This window comes from Gekko japonicus, unplaced genomic scaffold (assembly GCF_001447785.1).
Source record: "Gekko japonicus isolate JY-2015 unplaced genomic scaffold, Gekko_japonicus_V1.1 scaffold181, whole genome shotgun sequence".
NCBI classification, from domain to species: domain Eukaryota; kingdom Metazoa; phylum Chordata; class Lepidosauria; order Squamata; family Gekkonidae; genus Gekko; species Gekko japonicus.
Genome location: NW_015171507.1, coordinates 578,047 through 596,360, shown reverse-complemented (window position 1 = coordinate 596,360; position 18,314 = coordinate 578,047). Strand labels below are relative to the sequence as shown.

Below are 18,314 nucleotides of genomic sequence, written 5' to 3'. Positions count from 1 at the left end.
TGGGTGCCCCCCCCCACGCCTCAGCGACCCAGCCACACTGTGCTGCAGACGTCGAGTGAAGCAAGGCCAGCTCAGGCTGGTTCCGCAGTGTGACTGTTTTAAAACTTTTACGCTGCCATTCCAAATAGTTCAGGATGGCTCGGGACCTCTTCCACATAGCATAATCAGCCACCATGAAGGCCAATCAGTAGTAAAACTACACCTGATCACCAGGGCAGGCCTGAACAAAAAAGCCCTTTTGAACAATACAGTTTTGTGAGCCTTCCGGAAGGCTTAACGAAGACGGCGTTTCACCGAAGTCCTGGCAAAACACCTGGGCGTGGGCAGTAGTGGTGTGAGCCTTAGGAGGAGGACTCTGTGTAAGCAGAGACTGCTGGGGAATGGGGCTGGCCCAGGAGCCACTGACCCTTCGGATATTCGGGGTCCAGGATACAAAGGGCTTCCTGAGGCCCCAGGAGCACACGGGCTGCCATCGTAGCTCTTTTGATAGTGGCATAATGAGTGCAGAGCCATCAGTCCCAATCAGAGAAGGCAAGGCAAAACAAAAACCCGTGATCGTATTTAACAAGAAGTATATTTCATGGCTCAAGTGGTTAAGAAGCTGAACTGCAGTCTGGAAGGTTGGTAGTTCGGCAGTTTGAGACCTGAGTGTGGCGTGATGGAGTGAGCTCCCGTCTCTGGCCCCAGCTCCTGCTAACCTAGCAGTTTGAAAGCAAGAAATTGCAAGTGGATAAATAGATACTGCTTCGGTGGGAAGGTAACAGTGTTCCGTGTGCCTCGGCCTCTAGTCATGTCGGCCACATGACCACGGAAATGGTTTCGGACAGCACTGGCTCTTCGGCTTGGAAACGGAGATGAGCACCACACCTCTAGAGTCGGATTCGACTGCCTTTTGAGGAAGGGAAACCTTTACCTTTATTGCATAATATGAGACTTAAAATCATTTCATTAGGCTCAGTGTCAACAATTCCTTAGATAACAGGAGCCATCACATCATTCCATAGATGAGGAGAGCAATCTTCAGAAGTCTTCAGTAACGCAACAGCAGCTGTGCTGTGTGTCCGATCAAGTGCTTCACAAATCCAAGTGCACTTGGAAAAGATGAATATGAAATATATGAAGCACTAAAGCATCGTATACTACTACTAAGAAGCACTTTAATATTCAGTGGTCTACTGCTTTAAGAATTAAGGCAGACAAGATGGATTTGGGAAGCGCTTTATTGGACACACGGCACAGTCGCTGTTGCGTTACTGAAGTCTTCTGAAGATTGCTCCTGTTATCTAAGGAATGTTGACATGAAGCCTAATGAAATAATTTTAAGTCTCATATTATGCAACATACCTCTCGTTAAATACAATCGCGGGTTTTTGTTTTACTGTTTTGCTGTTTTCACCCCCGCGATTCTCTCTCTGCTTTTGCCAAGTCAGAAGATGGGCAGCCACATTACGCCCTAACTGATGCGTCCAGGTTGTCTCCAAGGGCAGCCCCACATACAGCACGTCGCAGAGGAGCACGGCCATGTCACATTGTGAGTCTGGCCGTTAGAGTCATGTCAGCAGAGATTTCCCGTGGAGGAGCTCTTAGGCGATGGCTGCCACAAAGATTTGAGCACAGTCGATCAGAAGCAGGGCCTTATGGGCTCTGACTTGGGGGTCTTTTAGTTCCTTCCGTCTCCCACCAGCCAGAGTCTGCTAGTAGGGTACAAAGGTGCTGGCCTCCTCTAGGTATCGGTCTCCATCACGCAGTGCTTAGAGTTAGACGTGCTTCTCTTTTATCTTTACAATAAGCCTCTGGGTAGGATAATGACCAAGTCTGTGTAAGGGACACTCAAAAAGACTGTAGCATCTCTTTTAAAAATGTTTTGAAGAAGAAGAGATTGGATTTCACTACCCAAGGGAGTCTCAGAGCGGTTTACAAAACTCCTTTCCCTCCCCCTCCCCACAACAGACACCCTGGGAGGTAGGTGGGGCTGAGAGAACTCTTGACAGAAACTGCTCTTTTTTCAAGAACAGCTGTGCCAGAACTATGGCTTGCCCAAGGTCATCCAGCAGGTGCAAGTGGAGGAGTGGGGAATCAAACCCAGATTAGAGTCCGCGCACTTAACCACTACACCAAACGGGGGGAATGTTCCATTTATTTATTTATACGAGGGTTATTTCTCTGCAGTTTCCTAAACCATTGTTTGTCTTTCAGATCTGACATACGAGTTGACTCTCAAAAGTTCAGACTTGACAGGTAAAGGAACTCAGTGTTCAGGGCTGTTCTCGGGGTGGGGTGGGGTGGAGGTGGGCAACACCAGGAAATAATGTTTGGGCATATTCTAGTTTAGGTTCTCAGAGGGAAATATTCAGGGCAAAAAAGTACACAGGAAGTCTGCAAACTTTGGCACAGTGTGCTTTCAGCATCAAGGAAAACAAGTCTGTGGGTTGCCAAGACGACAAAAGAAAGGCTTTGGGGGCCTGGTGGTTCTGCTGTTTGTTCCCACCGGCTCTGGGTGTGGGTGATTTCTTCATCCGCTAAGGAGGTGCTCGTTCCCTTAGCACAATGTGACAGTCACAGTGAGGAGAGAAGTGCCCCATTCACTCACAGTTGGCTCAGTTGTCAGCTCCTCCTTTTTGTAAACGCACATTTTGAAAATCGGTCTGTATAATCCCGAATTGCAACCTGTGCCCTTAGTTAATCACTTGCTAGTTTTTCTCTTCCCAGGCTGGAGAGTCGTTAAAACCATTTAGGGCCTTGCTGGGTGCCGGTGGGGAAATGGGCCTTGCAGAGCCCTTCCGTTGGCCGGCCTACTTAACCCTTTGTGTTTCTTAAACTCTGTAGCATTGCTGACCGTCCCGTCCCCCAGTCCCCGCCCCTCCACACACACACTGAACTTCCTCATCTCTCCATGACCTTCGAGCAGGGTCCCCAACCTTTTTTTTTTTTTGAGCCTGTGGGCACCTTTGGGATTCTGACACAGGGCACTGGGCACAGCAGCAGACGAAACCAACCGCAGAATGTCAGGGAGTGAGGTCGTATTTAACTCTGATTGTACCTCTTCAGCATTTCAGACAGAAGCTCGAGTTAATAGGATGCGTTTTACTCTACCCAGCCCCACCCACTTTCTGGAAAGCACTTGGTGGGCGCCAGGAAAGGTGCCCGCGGGTGCCATGGTATCACATGGGGGACCCCCGGCCTAGAAGCTTTTGGGCATTTCCACTGTGCACCCAGGACTTCCTCTGCTGCTGCTTTCGTGCCTGCCTTTGATCCTGCCTGTTCCACACCGAGCTGTTTCTCTCTCCCTCCGTCTCCTACACACACAAACGGGCCTTCCAGCTTCCTTTCCTGATGAAGGCAGTTTTGACTCTCAGAGGTTTACACCCTGGAAAAACTTTGCTGGCCTTCGGGGTGCCGCTGGAATCGCATCTTGCACCTCCCTTCTTTATTCATTCTCTGCTTCCCTAGAGCCCCAGCAGAGAGGTTGGGTCCACAACAGAAGCTTGTGTTCTCCATCTCCTCCTCCTGAAGTCCTGATGTTATTGCAACCCATGGTCTGGCAGGCTGTAGGCAGAGAACCTCTGTTCTAAGGCGGCAGGTGTTTTCACGCTTCCATGTTTGAGAAATCCCAATCTACTGGCAGTCCACTAGCTTGGCTTCCCTTGCCTGAGGAAAACACATTGTCCTTCAGCCACTGTCTTTCTGTGTACTCTAGCGCTCTGCATCTCTTGTTTGTTCCCAAATGGCTGAAGGGAGCACTTGCTGCTTTCTGACGTAAGAGGTGAGAGTTTCCGCAGCCTTGTAGATTGACTCCAGTTCTTAGCATTAGAGAGAAATGTTCAGAAATGGGGTTGTGACGAAGACTGGGCTTGGTGTGAAACTCTTCCTCCCTCTCTGTCCTTTCAGAAAGCGGGAGCTCAAGGAGCGAAGAGCTCAAGAGGAAGTGCGAAGAGCTCGAGGCTCAGCTCAAAGTGAAAGAGGCCGAAAACAACGAGTTGCTCAAGGAGCTGGAGCAGAAGAACGCCACGATCATGGTCCTCGAGAACACCATCAAGGAGAGGGAGAAGAAGTACCTGGAGGAGCTCAAGATGAAAAGCCATAAGCTCAACATGCTGTCCAGCGAACTGGAGCAGCGGGCGAGCACCATCGCGTACCTCACCTCGCAGCTGCACGCGACGAAGAAAAAGCTCATGAGCTCCAGCGGGACTTCCGACAGCTCCCCTTCCGGAAGCCCGGTGCTGTCCGGCTATAAGCCGGCCCCTCCCAAAGAGAAGCTCCCGGAGACTCCGCGGCGCAGGATGAAGAAGAGTCTGTCTGCCCCGCTGCACCCCGAATTCGAGGAGGCCTACCGGTTAGGGTCGGAGAGCCGGAAGCTGCTCTTGCGGGAGCCCCTGGATGCGATGCCGGATCCCACCCCCTTCCTCCTGGCCAGGGAGGCGGCCGAGATCCACCTGCTCAAAGAGAGGCCTTTAGTCATCCCCCCCATCCCTTCCGAGCGCTCCTGCGCAGAGCCGCACAGCCCGGCGCGGGAGAAGCAGTACAAGGCCCACGTGGGGGTGGCGCACCGCATCCACCACGTCGCTCCCCCCCAGGCCCCGCCGGAGGTCGAGACGCTCGCGGTGGATCAGGTGAACGGGAGCAAAGTGGTCCGAAAGCACTCGGGGACGGACAGAACTGTTTAAGCCAACCGTTTTGGGGGGTGGGTGGGTGGGTGTGACTCTCTTATGCACTGTGATCACAAATAGGGTTAATCGCATCTGCAGTAAATTTTAATTTCTCCCTCTCCAACAGCCCCCCCTGCATGCCAAATTTTTTCCATCACTCTAGAATGACTTCCTTCAGCGGAACCCCGCCAGTCCCACCCCGACTGTGTCCATATCCGCAGAGTCTCTGCTTAATGAAACGCTGTGGCCAAACGCAGGTGTCCGCCTGACTGCTTGCTTCCGACGCTCCGTCATTTAGTCTCAGCGCACTCTGTGGGCAAGCGCCCGGGCAACCGTCTGCATTATTAATCCGTAGCCGTGACAGAACCGGCCTCCTCCCGATAACCCCGCGGCACTGTGTATCGGCTGCTCGTGGTTCCGGTCTCCCCCGTACGTATCCCTTCACACACAGTCAAGACAAATCCTTCGGTGGGGAGGGAGCAGGGAAGGGCTGGCCGCGACGCAGATGCTGGCGTGCGAAGAACCGAGCCAGCTGAACGCACCCTCCCCACGTCCCATCACCTGGTCCCGATCACAGTGTTCATGTTTTCTGTTAACATTTTTATCTAGAGCTACTAAATCCCAACAAACTCTATTTTGTTTAACCCTTGCTGATCTTGTTTTGTGTCCTTTTTGTTCGATATCCGGAGTCTGACAATCGCAACTGGCTCTTCCCCTCCAGGGGGGCAGAGAGGGAACGGCTGGTCACGGGCCAGAAGGGGGCAGGTCTCTCAGCTGCCTGAAGCACAAGGCGGGCTTTTACGGCTTCCGCTGGACCCGAGAGGCAGATCAGTGTGCCTCAGAAATCTGGGGGGCCCAAGTGGGTCCCGTCCTTATGCGTGATTGATGGCAGTCTCTACCGGTGGGGAGGGGGCAGTCAGTGTAAGGGAGGGAGGGGTGCCTCTGCCTTTGAGAGGGGTGGTTCTTCCGCCTTCGGTCCAGCTGGGAGCGCAGGTAGCTGCTTTGCAGACAGACCACGAGGGGCTCGTTTTAAAACCTGACTCCCTTTTGATTGTCCAAGGAAGCCTTTTGCTTTAGAATTTCTCAATTACGTAGGTGTGCACTGTGTCACCTCTGACGGTTAAAGGCCATCTCAACCCACGGCCATTTCCGCACTGCGACTGTTCACAAAGAGGTTCTCCTCCTCTGAGGTCACGGACCCAAGGCAGAGCGTGGAACCCACATGCCGGCCGCGTGCGTCCTTGATAAAGTCACCCAGTCACTTTAGCCTTTGTCAGGTAAGCATAAAAACAGCCCCCGCGGTCTGCTAAAGACGGGAAGCAGTTTCTGTCTTCGTCGGGGTGAACCTGTTGCTGGCTTACAACGTGCCTTCAGCTCAGCTCTTAACCTAGCCTAGGGGAAGGAGCTGCGTGCTCAGCTCTAGGGCTTAACACAGCACGGGGTGTGGCTAAATCTGAATCGTGTTTGGCTGAGTGGCTGGCTGCTTGGCCAATTCAAAGAGCCATTTCCCCCCTCTTTAAACGGACAAGGATGTGTGGTAGCAGGTGGAAGCCACTGTTCTTTGCAATGGGAATCCTGCCGGTAGCTCAGCGTAGTCTTGTTCAGGAAGTATCCTGCCACCGCACTGCAAAGCAGGCCTTCATTCTCCCAGAAAGCCATGTGTGCACCTTAGAGCCACAGGGTCCCCTTTAAGTTTATTCCTGACACTACTGGAAACCCCGTATCTTTGGCCAACCACATTTCCCAACACAATCCTTAACTGGGTGTGCATGATATTTTGGGGGGTCTCTAACCCATTCTTGCCTCCTGGATTCATTTATTGTGTGAATTATGTGTTGGGATTTCTCTTCACGAGTAAGCACTTAAGTCTCTCTTAGAGACTAAAGGGAAATCTTTAGTTTTAACCAGACACCATTTTTAAATGTATTGCATTAACCACCACTGGTTTTGGTCACTTTATCTATAACTTCTATTTATTCCCATGTCCAGTGATGGAAAACAGCCTAAGATGCTGGGAAAACTGTACTGTAAAATTAAAAACGCTCCAAACCTTTCTTACAATCCTGTGGCCCCAAATATATGGTAGTCCGTGTCTGATTTCACTGGGAATCCCGCCTGGCACCAGCTAAGGTGAAGAGTCTTCAAAGAAATCCAGTTATTTACCTCTGCTACATCTTCTGGCCAAAGAGCATGACTTCTCTTAAGTTTTTTAAAAACTTTATTTCCAAACAAATGACTGTTCTACAACTGCATTTAAATAAACAACGACACGGGAGTGCCACTTAAAAATATTTTTAGGCAAATCCTTCTGTGAAATGTGAGTTCAGAATCTTCCAAAAACAAGGAGATTCCTGGGGTACCACCAGGTAAGGCCAGGCGGGGCTGTGGTGCCACCCGCGGAGGAGGCCGCAGAACCGCAGTGCCACTAATCAGCGTTCAGCGTGAGGCTGACTCCCTGCAGTACCCAGTGGGAAATATGCCTCGTGGTAAAAAGATCGGCTTCGAACACCAGGCCCACACCCATGGCATTCCTCCGCATGGACGTCGTGTACACGGGTGTCCGGAAGGTGTTCTACGGGGAAGCAAACAGCAGAGTCAAAAGTGTGGTAGAGCCTCATCAAGGGGATCCGGAGCATCAGTGATCAGGGACTGTTCTGGCTCGTGAAGGCACATCCGTTACCAAGTGGAGCTTGTGAACGGCTATGCAGGGTTGGTTCTTTGCAGAGCAGAAATCAGTGGCGAGCACATGACATTCCACGTATACATGTGGCCAGTGTTCCCTCTAAGCTGAGTGAGTGTGAGCTAGCTCACAGTTTTTTAGCCTCCGGCTCACACATTTTCATCTCAGCTCAGGAAGGAAGGCTCCGGAGCAAACCGATTTATTCAGTAGCCAAATCGCTCGCTCACAACTTTAATGCCAGTGGCTCACAGAGTATAATTTTTGCTCACAAGACTTCACAGTTTAGAGGGAACATTGGATGTGGCTACACTAGGAACAGAGCGCTCCTATATTTACAGTTATGACTAAACGTTTCTCATAATGTTAGTCAGCGTTCCCTCTAAGCTGGGTTAGTGTGAGCTAGCTCACAGTTTTTTTAGTCTCTGGCTCACAGATTTTTGTCCTAGCTCGGGAAGGATGGCTCCAGAGCAAACTGATTTATGCAGCGGCCAAATTGCTCACTCACAGCTTTAATGCCAGCAGCTCACAAAGTAGAATTTCTGCTCACAAGGCTCCACAGCTTAGAGGGAGTCTTGGTGTTCGTGTAGCCTGCTCACAGCTGTGATGTTCCAGCGCATGCAGGAGCTACAAAAGGTGGCCTGACGGGCAGGGAAACGATAATCACAGCAGGAACGCTGAAAGTCATCTCAGATCTCCCAAGGGCTGAGTGTGTGCGAGAGAGAGGTGGAGGATGACTGCACCTATGGACCTGTCTGAAATACTGTGACCGTCTGACCGTGAAAAACAGCTGTACACATCTGGTCGGGGGGGGGAGGGTTCCAGGCCCCTTGCGGTTTAAAGAAAGCCCCCAAGCCCGCCCTTGCCTGCTCGTACCTGTAGCTTGAGCCGATGGGCCTCGATGGGGATGATCTTCAGGATGGGCAAGTCCACAACCAGCACTTTGGGCTTGCTCTTGATGAGGCAGCTGTTCTCCAGGTCCCAGTCGGCGCCTTCCAGATACAGGCCGGAAACAAAACACCCTGGCGTGGGGGGGAGACCAGAATGACATTACGATGGGAACGGGGAAAGCCATCCTTTGGGAATGAACACACTCCAGCTCCTCAAGTGCGAGACCTTATGAAGCTCATGATGTATTCTATTATAGAGGGTCCTTACGACAGGGGTGTCAAACTCATTTGTTACGAGGGCCGGATCTGACATAAATGTCGGGCTGGGCCACATGTGCCATAAAATGTAATGCTGGGTACAGGAGATAGAAACTGTATAAAGGACAGCAGCTTGTAAGCTCCACATTGGTGTATCCTCACTGCAAGGCCCCCTGGGGTGGGAGGCATGTGCAGAGGAAAACCCACATACGTGGACTGGAGAGGCAGCAGTGCAGTGCTGGGCAGAGGCTCTCACAATGCTTGACTGCTGCAGGCGAGGTGGTTCTGCCGGGCCAAAGCTACAATGGAGTGGCTCCGCCCACTTCCCCCTGCACTCCCTCCCTCGCATTAGTTGCTCGTGGGCAGGCCTTATGTTCCACACCCCTGCCTTAAGATATCCCCATGGACCTACCTGCCACATAAAGACTTTATGTAGAAGTTTCTGGCACTTTATTTTAGGATTGCTCAATTGATCTGTCAACATGTTGACCAAGTATAATTTATTTTAAAACGTGCCACCGAGTCACAAATGACTCATGGTGACCCCAGGTAGTTCCACCTCATGGGATTTTTCAAGGCGAGAGCCCGAGTCTTTCTTGGTGGCCTCCCGTGCAAGTACTGGCCCTGCACAGCTTCCGAGTTCTGACAAGACCAGGCTAGTCTGGGGTATGAGGGCTGCCACAGTATTTGTAACAACTGCATCCCCCTTCCTCCCTATCAATTAGTTACACTCATTGCAAAAATATGTTGGTTAACCATGAAGATGAAACAAATTAAATTTTTTAAACATAATTACTGTAACTTTTAGCTAAAGTTCCTAAAGGTGAACAATTCATGGAACAGAACAAAGTTGGAGTCCAGGGGCACCTTTAAGACCCACAAAGTTTAATTCTGGGTAGAAGCTTTCGTTGCATGCACACTTCTTCAGACATCCTGAGGGAGCATGCGTGCACACAGAAACTTACACCTGGAAGTAAACTGTTGGTCTAAAAGGTCACGCCCCTGGACTCCAACTCTGTCCTGCTGTTTCAGACTGACACGGCTCCCCACCTGAATCTAAGACACAGAACAGTTTCTCTCTCTCGCTCTTGTGCTGGAGCACTGAGGACATGTTGCAGGTACAGCAATTAAAAGAAGCCAGCCAAACTATTGAAAACCAAGGCTTGCTGGGAAATGCCTGCGGCTGTAGCAGGTGTCCGACAGGAGAAGCTCTGCTTTGCTGCCACGTTTGCCCCTGACTGCTACGGGGCTGGGGGGTGGGAGCCCTCACTTCCTTGCCCTTGCTAAGAAAGGAGGTGAACCAGAATAGGAAAGCTGGCGGCTACCTGACGCAGCTGTGCTCTTGGCTACAGGCAATCCTTGATCGGTCAATTAGCCAGCAATGTCAGCCGCGCTGGTTGCTTTTAACGAATGGCCACGATGCAGGGAAAAGCAATCTGTCTTAATCAGCGGGCTCTGATTGCAACATGCCAACCAGTGTTCCCTCTAAGCTGAGTGTGAGCTAACACAGTTTTTTAGCCTCTGGCTCACACATTTTTGTTTTCGCTCAGGAAGGAGGGCTCCAGAGCACACTAATTTATGCAGCAGCCAAATGGCTCACAACTTTAATGCCAGTAGTTCCCAAAGTAGAATTTTTGCTCACGAGACTCCACAGCTTAGAGGGAGCACTAATGCCAACACCCTTTGTGCAACAACGGGAACCTCACAAGGCTTCCACCAGAGTCCTACCTTGGCCGGGGCGTTCACTAACTTCATCGACTGTCCTGTACTTGGTCACTTGGGTATACAAGGTGGAGCGGTCCAGAGGCCAGCTGTTTTTCCTGCAGGTTGCCTGAACAAGCGCCGTGAGGTAAGACTCGGGGATGTGCAGTCCCGATAGCCACATGACGCTGGGTTCGCCATCTTCAACCTACAAACGCAAACTCGAGTGTTTCTTTGCCAGGTCCAAATCACAGGCGCAATCTGACTTGGCCAGTGTGATGTGGTGATTACAACGACACACGAAAAGGAGGAGGAGGTTGGATTTATACCCCACCCTTCACTCCCCAAAGGAGTCTCAGAACGGCTTACAAAGTCCTTTCCCTTCCCCTCCCTGCAACAGACACCCTTGAGGTAGGTGGGGCTGAGAGAGCTCTCTCGAGAACTGCCCCTGAGAGAACAGCTCTGAGAGAACTGTGGCTTGCCCAAGGTCACACCAGCAGCTGCAAGTGGAGAAGTGGGGAATCAAACCCGGTTCTCTCAGATTAGAGTCCGTGCTCTTAACCACTACACCAAGCTGGCTCTGTATTCACATCCCCACTTTGCCAGGGAGCTCCCTGGCTGACCACGACCTCATCACACGCTCGGCATAACTCACAGGATTGTTGCGAGGATAAAATGGAGGGAGCAGAGAACTTTGGAGGCTCTCCTGAAATAACTGGGTGCATTTAAGCACACTGCATTTCCATGAGCTTTTCGCCTTTTTGTTCTTCCCAGGGCACACACGGAGAGCAGGTTCCAAAGAAAGCCCGTCTTGCACTCACCCATGTCGTGTACTGGTTGTGCCTATTCCGAAAATGAATCATCCAGTTTGCCAGTGTTTTCAGTGTGTCAGGGGCCAGCTTTCTCCAGATGCCTGGGATCTGCCCATTAAACAGAGCCCGGGCCACATCATCTAGTACGTTGCTCATTCCAACCTCCCCAGCCAAGGCCTGGTGAGAGAGAAGCCAGAGATGTCTTGTTACAGTTCACTGCCCAAGGGGAAGAGGGGGTGTATGAACACAGGAGGCTGCCTTATACGGAATCAGACTGTCGTTCCATCAAGGCCAGTCTTGTCTACTCAGGCCGGCAGCTGCTCTCCAGGGTCTCTAGCAGAGGCCTTTCACATCGCCTACGGCCAGATCATTTTAACTGGCGATGCTGGGGACTGAACCTGGGACTTTCTGCATGCCAAGCAGATGCCACTGAGCCGGTGTGTGTGTACGGCAGTGACAAGAGAGAATCAGAACTGGAGGGCATCCAATGAAGCCGTAGCTTCAGGGCAGAAAAAAGGAAAGACTACTTTAGGCAGAGAGTGATTAAAATATGGAATTCACTGCCAGAGGAGGTAGTGGTGGCCACAGGAATAAGCGGCTCTAAAGGGATTCGACAGATTCATGGGGGATAAGTCTATCAACGGCTACTAGCTATGGTGACTGAGGGGAATATCCACATTCAGAGCACTAATCTCCTGAATCCGAGAGCCAGGAGGCAACGTCAGGGAAGCCCTCGGCCTCGATGCCCTCTTGGTGGCCCTCCAGAGGAACTATGTGAGGCAGGAGGCTGGACTAGAGGGACCTTCACTGGTCTGATCCAGCAGGGCTCTCCTGATGTTCTTATGAGATTTCCTTACCCTTTGCAGCTCAGCCAGTGACCTGGACATACGAATCATGAGCTTGTTAAAGCGTTCCAGTTCCTGTAGGAGCACCACTGTGGTCGGTGTAATGTCTGTCCCAAAAGTCTTTCTTATGTGGTCAAGGTCAAAGACAGCAGGCATCTTGTTCTCTATGTCCTTGGCCACTTGCCCAATGTAGTCATCTCGACTTATCCCAGTACTGGATTCACCTGAAATAAAACCAGTTTAGAGGTCAAAATCACCCACATTAGGCTCTGATGCTTGTGCCAAGAACAAAATCCGATACGTCAAATGTTTGATGATTGGACTGATCTTTTCTTAATAAAGAGCTTCCAGTCCAGTTTTTCCACTGCAATCCAAAGCAGAAATTTATCTTTCTAAGTCCACTGAAGTCAATGGACTTAGGAGTGCACTATCAGTTACCAAAATCGATTCTGTTTTAAAGGCACATTCATAAGACCATTTGATATATTACATCTGGATAATGTCATCCTTAATCTACTTCAGACATCTGGACATGTCTGAAGGATCAGTTGTCACCCTCTAGCAGCACTCTGAGAGACTAATTCAAAAAGGGGATGTCTTCTTGGAAAAAAGGATGCCCTCTCGGGAAAACATTAAAACAATCTGCTAATGGGGGGTGAGTGGTTCCTTCGAGGCCGGTTTCTAAGGTTTCAGGATTACATTCCATGCTGGAGAGGACAGGAGGGGAAGCTTGGTGTCGTGGTTAAGAGCGCGGATTCTAATCAGGGGGAACCAGGTTTGATTCCCCACTCCTCCACTCGCGGTTGCTGGATGACCTTGGGCAAGCCATAGTACTGATTTTGATGTCCTTAAAAAGAGCAGTTTCTGTCAGAGCTCTCTCAGCCCTGCCGACCTCACAGGGTGTCTGTTGTGGGGAGGGGAAGGGGAAGGAGTCTGTAAACCGCTCTGAGACTCCCAAGTGAAGGGCGGGGTATAAATCCAATCTCCTCCTTCCATTCGAGTTTTAGGACTTAGGGTGATTCAAAGCCATACCTGTTTGGGGTTGCAGCTCCAAAAGGTGCGACCACATGTCCCGAGCTGCCTGTGTGTAGTATCCAATTTCCGCATTTGAATGGAGGCCAAACACCTCTGGAGTGTTAGCAAGAGGAAGGGACTCTATCTCTTCTGCATAATGAGAACATGAAAGGAAGGTGTGTGGGTCAGTGCACAGGTACATTAATCCAGAATTTGAACACCAGGCAGACAAAGGAGTTCCTGGTATGTGTGAGGGAGTGGCTCAGCAGAAGCACATTTGCTTTGCAATGCAGAAGGTCTCAGGTTCAGTTCCTGGCGAGGGCAATGAAAAGGATGAGGCAGTCTGTGATTTGTTAGATCTCTGCTTCTGAGACGCTGGAAAGCTGCTGCCTGTCAGGGAAGACAATACTGAACTTGATAGATAACAGTCTGACTCAGTAGAAAGCAGTTTAAAGTGTCCCAGTTCTTTGGGAACAAGAAATCGGGTCCTGTTTCTGATTAAGCCAAAGTCTGACCTGAGCTGCAATGCTGCTTTGAGGATTTGTAAAACACATGATTCGCTTTTCTTTTAAAATGCATTTTGTACCAACGCTAAAAATGAGAGTGTTGTAAGAAAAATGAGAGGTGATCTTGAGAAATATTAGAGAGGTGATGCAAATTATCAGTTTCTTCACCATCTAAAACACATCATTTCTGCTTTTCAAACAGATTCAGTACCCTACAGAAATCACGTAATTCCCCCTTATTTTAGGTAACCAATAACTCGTTACAAAGCAGGGGCAGAGCCATAAGGGGAAAAGAACGCAAGCGCCAAAAGAGAACCTCTTAGCACTTTTTCTGGAGCATTCTTCAGATCTCTCCAGCATGCACATGTCACACCTTCAGTGGTTAGGCGTGACTTCGGCCACAATGGGCAAAACCAACAGGACATACACTTCAGACAGAAGCTCCAAAATACCAACATTCCAACTCTGTGATTCTATTATTCAGCATCTGATGAGAAGCACCTAATCTAGCTGCCAAGAAACACCGGATTATGAAACAAGGCCTGGTGCTGTCAAGGTAGAGACAAACAGAGGTGGTGTACCGTTGCCTGCCTCTGTGTGGCAACCCTGGACTTCCTTGGTGGGTCTCCCATCCAAGGACTAACCAGGGCCGACCCTGCTTAGCTTCTGAGATCTGGTGAGGCCACACTGGCATGGGCCATCCAGGTCAGGGCACAAGGGCTTCAATCCACCCAGTAGCTGGGCTTGCACACAGCTTTCCAGTGGAACAGTAGCAGGAGCCCCAAACACCTTCACACAACTGCTGGAAATGATGGCCAGTTCGGTGTAGTGATTCAGGGTGCAGACTCTAATCTGGGAGAACGGGAATTGATTCCCCCACTCCTCCACCTGCAGCTGCTGGTGTGACCCTGGGTCAGTCACAAGTTCTCTCAGAGCTGTTATCTCAAGGGCAGTCTCTCAGCCCCACCTACCTCACAGGGTGCCTGTTGTGGGGAGGGGAAGGGAAAGACATTGTAAGCCGCTCTGAGACTCCGAGTGAAGGGCAGGGTATATCTCCAGTCTCCTGTCTCTCTCTTCAAAGGGGCTGGAGTCTGCAGAGGCGATCCCTGCCTCTTCTTTCCCACTGCAGCCCCCTGAGAGGCCACTCCTGATACCCAGGAAAGACAGGTGGCGAAGCTCTCCCGTGAGGTCTACTCCACTCATGGCTCACTAGACCCATGATGATGTGCTGACGGCTACTAAAGAGGAGGGGAAATGTATCCTGGAGCCATGGTAGCGAACTAGACTTTGAAACCAAGATGCGTGATCCCCGTGTGGACGGAGGGCAGCCATACTGCAGAAGGTGCGCATCTGGTCCGCGCATGGACGGGAGACCTCCTAGGAACCTCAGCGTGAGCCGCTTTGAGTTCTTGACGGGAAACTGACCGAAAGAATAAATAACGCTTACCGACAAACTCGTCCTTCGACGTCCCTTCGGGGATTTTGTAGTCAACGTCGTCGTTGCAGAAGAAATGGAAGGGCTGGAAGGTGTCAAAGATGAAATCCCCCAGGTACTCATCCATGTAGATGGTCAGAATGCGCCGATCAAAGCTGTCGATGGCACGTCCGCCGTACATCACCTGGAGATGGACAAGGGGAGTCTTTAGGGATCACTTAGGCGCAGGGGCCATCGTGCCACTTCACATGAGCTTTCCTTGGGCGCTGCTGCGCTGCACTGAACCCGCTATGCCCAAGACATGGCCGTCAAGCCACGACAGCCTTTTGTCCACGGTCCTTTGCTATGGAGGCTTGTGATAATAGCACAGGGGTGGCCAAACTTGCTCACTGTAAGAGCCACATAGAATAAAAGTCAGATGTTTGAGAGCTGCAAGACATGAACAAATGTTATGCACTCATTTTTATTTAAAAATATGCAAATGTGCTTTTTCTTGGCATTAAATGAGACTGCCAAAAATAAAAAGGGGTAAAAACAGATATTGATAATGATATTTATTTGTTTGCCAATGATATTGATTTGTCTAAGAGAGAGAGAAAAAGAGAGAGGTGGAAAGAAAGAATGAAAGAGGTGGAAAGAAAGAGAGAGGGAGAGAAACAAAGAAAGCAAATAGATGGGAGGGTGGGAGAAAAAGGATGCCTTCCCTCCGCTTCCCCAGCTGCCCTGCCGGGAGCCGCACAATATGTATGAAAGAGCCACATGTGGCTCTCGAGCCACACTTCGGCCACCCCTGTAAGAGCACCTTTCTTTTTAAAAAAAGGATAGGTTTCTAGAACCTCAGGGGTCCAGAGGAAAAGTCTGGTGCTACACCATATCTCATGGAAACTGAGAAGGCAGAGAGAAGCAAAAGCTTCACATTCACTGTGCTCTAAAGGTGCGTTTTAAAAATGAACACAACAGGCAGTTGCCATATGTCAAGCTCTCCTCTCCTGCAGTGACATCCTTTGTTTCCGAAGAGATGAAAGGGGTTGAGGCTCAAGAGGCAGCTGCAGGCCTCGGATTCCTTGGCAGATGGAGCACCCACGGGCTTGCCCTTAGACGCCCAGCACACGCCGGGGGTGTGTGCTCCTTTAGCTCCTAACCACAAAGCACGCACTCACCTCTCCGATGAGATACTTGAGGCTCCCCCATGGGATTCGGTCGTCGTTTTGCTGGAAGGCTTTTGTCAAATAAGTGTTGAGAATTTCCATGCAGACCTGGGCAGTCGAGACAAGAGAGTTAGTGACTCCTGACCTTCAACCTGTTCAGTCTTTGCAGAATCCACTTGTGAAGTTAACAGTGCCGCCTTCTTAGCACATGCAGATCTTGCAATGCAGATCAAAGGCTAGGGGGATGCGTTCAGGGATCTGATGAATATGCAAATAGCAAGGTTGGGTAGGAACTTAAACGCTGGGGGGAGGGGGGACCATGCCGGTCCTCTTGCAAGAAGTGCTTGCAGACATGTGGACTGTTTTAAGTCATGGACGGTAAAAGCAACAGCCTTCAGGACACAAGCCAGACTTTTACAGGATGGGACCTATAATGGAAGCCAGAAACCAGAAAGCAGAGCTGGGAGCTGCGGGACTGGGAGTCGCCCCCTTCCCGAGCAAGACGCCCCTGGAGGGAGTGGTTCAGCCCCTCACCTGGAAATCAGATTCATTGAAATCGTAAGGCACGTTCCAGCCAATCTTCCCAAACTTCCTCCTCTCCTGAACCACGGCGTGGAAGAAGGCGAGGACATAGACCAGGGACTTGAAGGCTGGGTGGGGGCACTGGTCCAGGGAGTCGTGGGAAATTTTGAAGTAGGTGGCCCTCATGTTCAGCTTCAGCCCATTGGGGGGCTCGGTGACAACCTAACATGGGGGAGAAGAGGAAGACGACCTCGGTGATGCATGGAGAGACCACGACGAAGATTTTACCGTTTCCCTTTCGGCCTGTGCACTGTGCCCCAGTCTCTTCCCCCACAGTCCCTGCCAAAATTTTGCAGAAAAATACATGAAAATCCAAGCGTATTAATGGAGGCTCGTTAAGAAAATGAAGCCGCTGCCTGCCTCTTTGGCTTGACCACTTTCCCTTGCACCACAATGCTGACTGTAGCAGTAGAAAAGAGCAGGAGTCCTGTGGCACCTTAAAGACTGTAAGACACAGGGAGGGGGAAACAAACCGGACCCAAAAACTGGAATCAAGAACCACAAGGGTGAGAAGAAAGTCTAATGGAGGGCCAATATTAAAAACCTAGTTAAGACTTATAATCAGGGGTCATTTAGTAGAAAAAGAGGTGCAGGAGCTCATTAGCATAACTCATTAGCATAATTTATTTGCATATGCCCCACCCCCTGACATCACCGGGAATGTGTCAGAAGGCAACACCCACCGCTCAGGCTCCACAGGACTGTTTTGGATTGCTACCTATTGGGGGGGGGGACGTGCCGATCTGCCCTCGGAGAGGAGGGAGAGCTTGTGCCAGAATAAAACTTGGTCTTAAAGGTGCCACTGGACTGTTTTGGGCTGGGGGGGGGCTCTGCAACTTACCTGGCTGCTTCTTGCTCCTTGTGGCCCGGGGCTGCTGGGAGCAGGGGGTGGGGCTTATTGCATGTGCCCGCCCCCTGGGCTCTTTACTGCTGGAGCTCCACTCCTGCCCACTCCTGCGGGAAATGACCCCTGGCCTAAACACAAAGGCCAATACACATGACCCTTGTGTTTAGGCTATACTTTTTTACAAGGCTTTCATTGGGCCCTTATGTATGTCTAATAAATACTTGTATTTTTGTATATTATAATTTTTAACTAGGTTTTTAATATAAGCCCTTCATTAGACTTTCTTCGCACCTTAAAGACTAACAAAATTTGAGGCTTTCGTGTGGCTCATGAAAGCACATCCCCGGCCACAAATTTTGTTAGTCTTTAAGGTGCTCCTGGACTCTTGCTCTTTTCTACTGCTACAGACTGGCATGGCTACCCATCTTGATCGAATACTGACTGCCGTTTTTGATCCAGGTGGACAGTTGCGTTGGTCTGACTATAGTTTTTGTTTTCTTGCAGTTCTCCACCTCTCCTGCTCCTGCTTGCCATGGGATGATATTCACAGCATCCCAAAGAATCACAACAACCCAATGGAGCCAGTCCATTGAGCACAGGGGTGTCTACTCTAATTCTCCAAGGTCTCACTCAGGCAGCGGTCTTTCCAAGTCCCTTTGGTTGAGGAATTAGGGGGTTGAGTATTTGGGCCTTTCTGCCTGCAAAGCATACATTTCTCTGCGGAAGTCCCACTGGCTTTGCCAGAGCTCCTTGGAAGCAAGCCGTCTGCAGGACCCCACTGGGATGGGAAAGGGTGGCCTCGTGGCAGGCAGTCAGTGGTGTTGCTCTGTTGCTTCGACATCTGGCCGACAGTGTGATTAAATTCACAGGAGGGATTTACGGAAGGAGAAGCCAAGTTATTGTTGAAAGATCATTATCGCAGCTTCTCTGGTCTGCGATTTAAAAATAATCAG

General features: G+C 50.5%; 2 protein-coding genes across 3 annotated transcripts in view; one reads left to right on the top strand and one right to left on the bottom strand.

Moving 5' to 3' along the window:
- CCDC92 (coiled-coil domain containing 92) overlaps window positions 1-6,758 on the top strand; it is a 49,724-nt gene extending 42,966 nt beyond the window's left edge. For both annotated transcript variants that reach the window (XM_015419303.1, XM_015419302.1), the window contains exons 3-4: window positions 2,197-2,238; window positions 3,889-6,758. In XM_015419303.1, the coding sequence (XP_015274789.1) occupies window positions 2,197-2,238; window positions 3,889-4,664 (818 nt within the window). In that variant the 3' untranslated portion in view covers window positions 4,665-6,758. The remainder of the gene's footprint in view (window positions 1-2,196; window positions 2,239-3,888) is intronic.
- A 313-nt stretch (window positions 6,759-7,071) lies between these two features.
- The window catches only part of DNAH10 (dynein, axonemal, heavy chain 10), a 126,273-nt gene continuing 115,030 nt past the window's right edge, over window positions 7,072-18,314 (bottom strand). The window contains exons 71-79 of the mRNA XM_015419293.1: window positions 16,467-16,676; window positions 15,945-16,040; window positions 14,797-14,968; window positions 12,862-12,993; window positions 11,842-12,053; window positions 10,994-11,161; window positions 10,200-10,380; window positions 8,200-8,345; window positions 7,072-7,218 (exon numbers count right to left, since the gene is read on the bottom strand). Of these exons, the coding sequence (XP_015274779.1) occupies window positions 7,072-7,218; window positions 8,200-8,345; window positions 10,200-10,380; window positions 10,994-11,161; window positions 11,842-12,053; window positions 12,862-12,993; window positions 14,797-14,968; window positions 15,945-16,040; window positions 16,467-16,676 (1,464 nt within the window). The remainder of the gene's footprint in view (window positions 7,219-8,199; window positions 8,346-10,199; window positions 10,381-10,993; window positions 11,162-11,841; window positions 12,054-12,861; window positions 12,994-14,796; window positions 14,969-15,944; window positions 16,041-16,466; window positions 16,677-18,314) is intronic.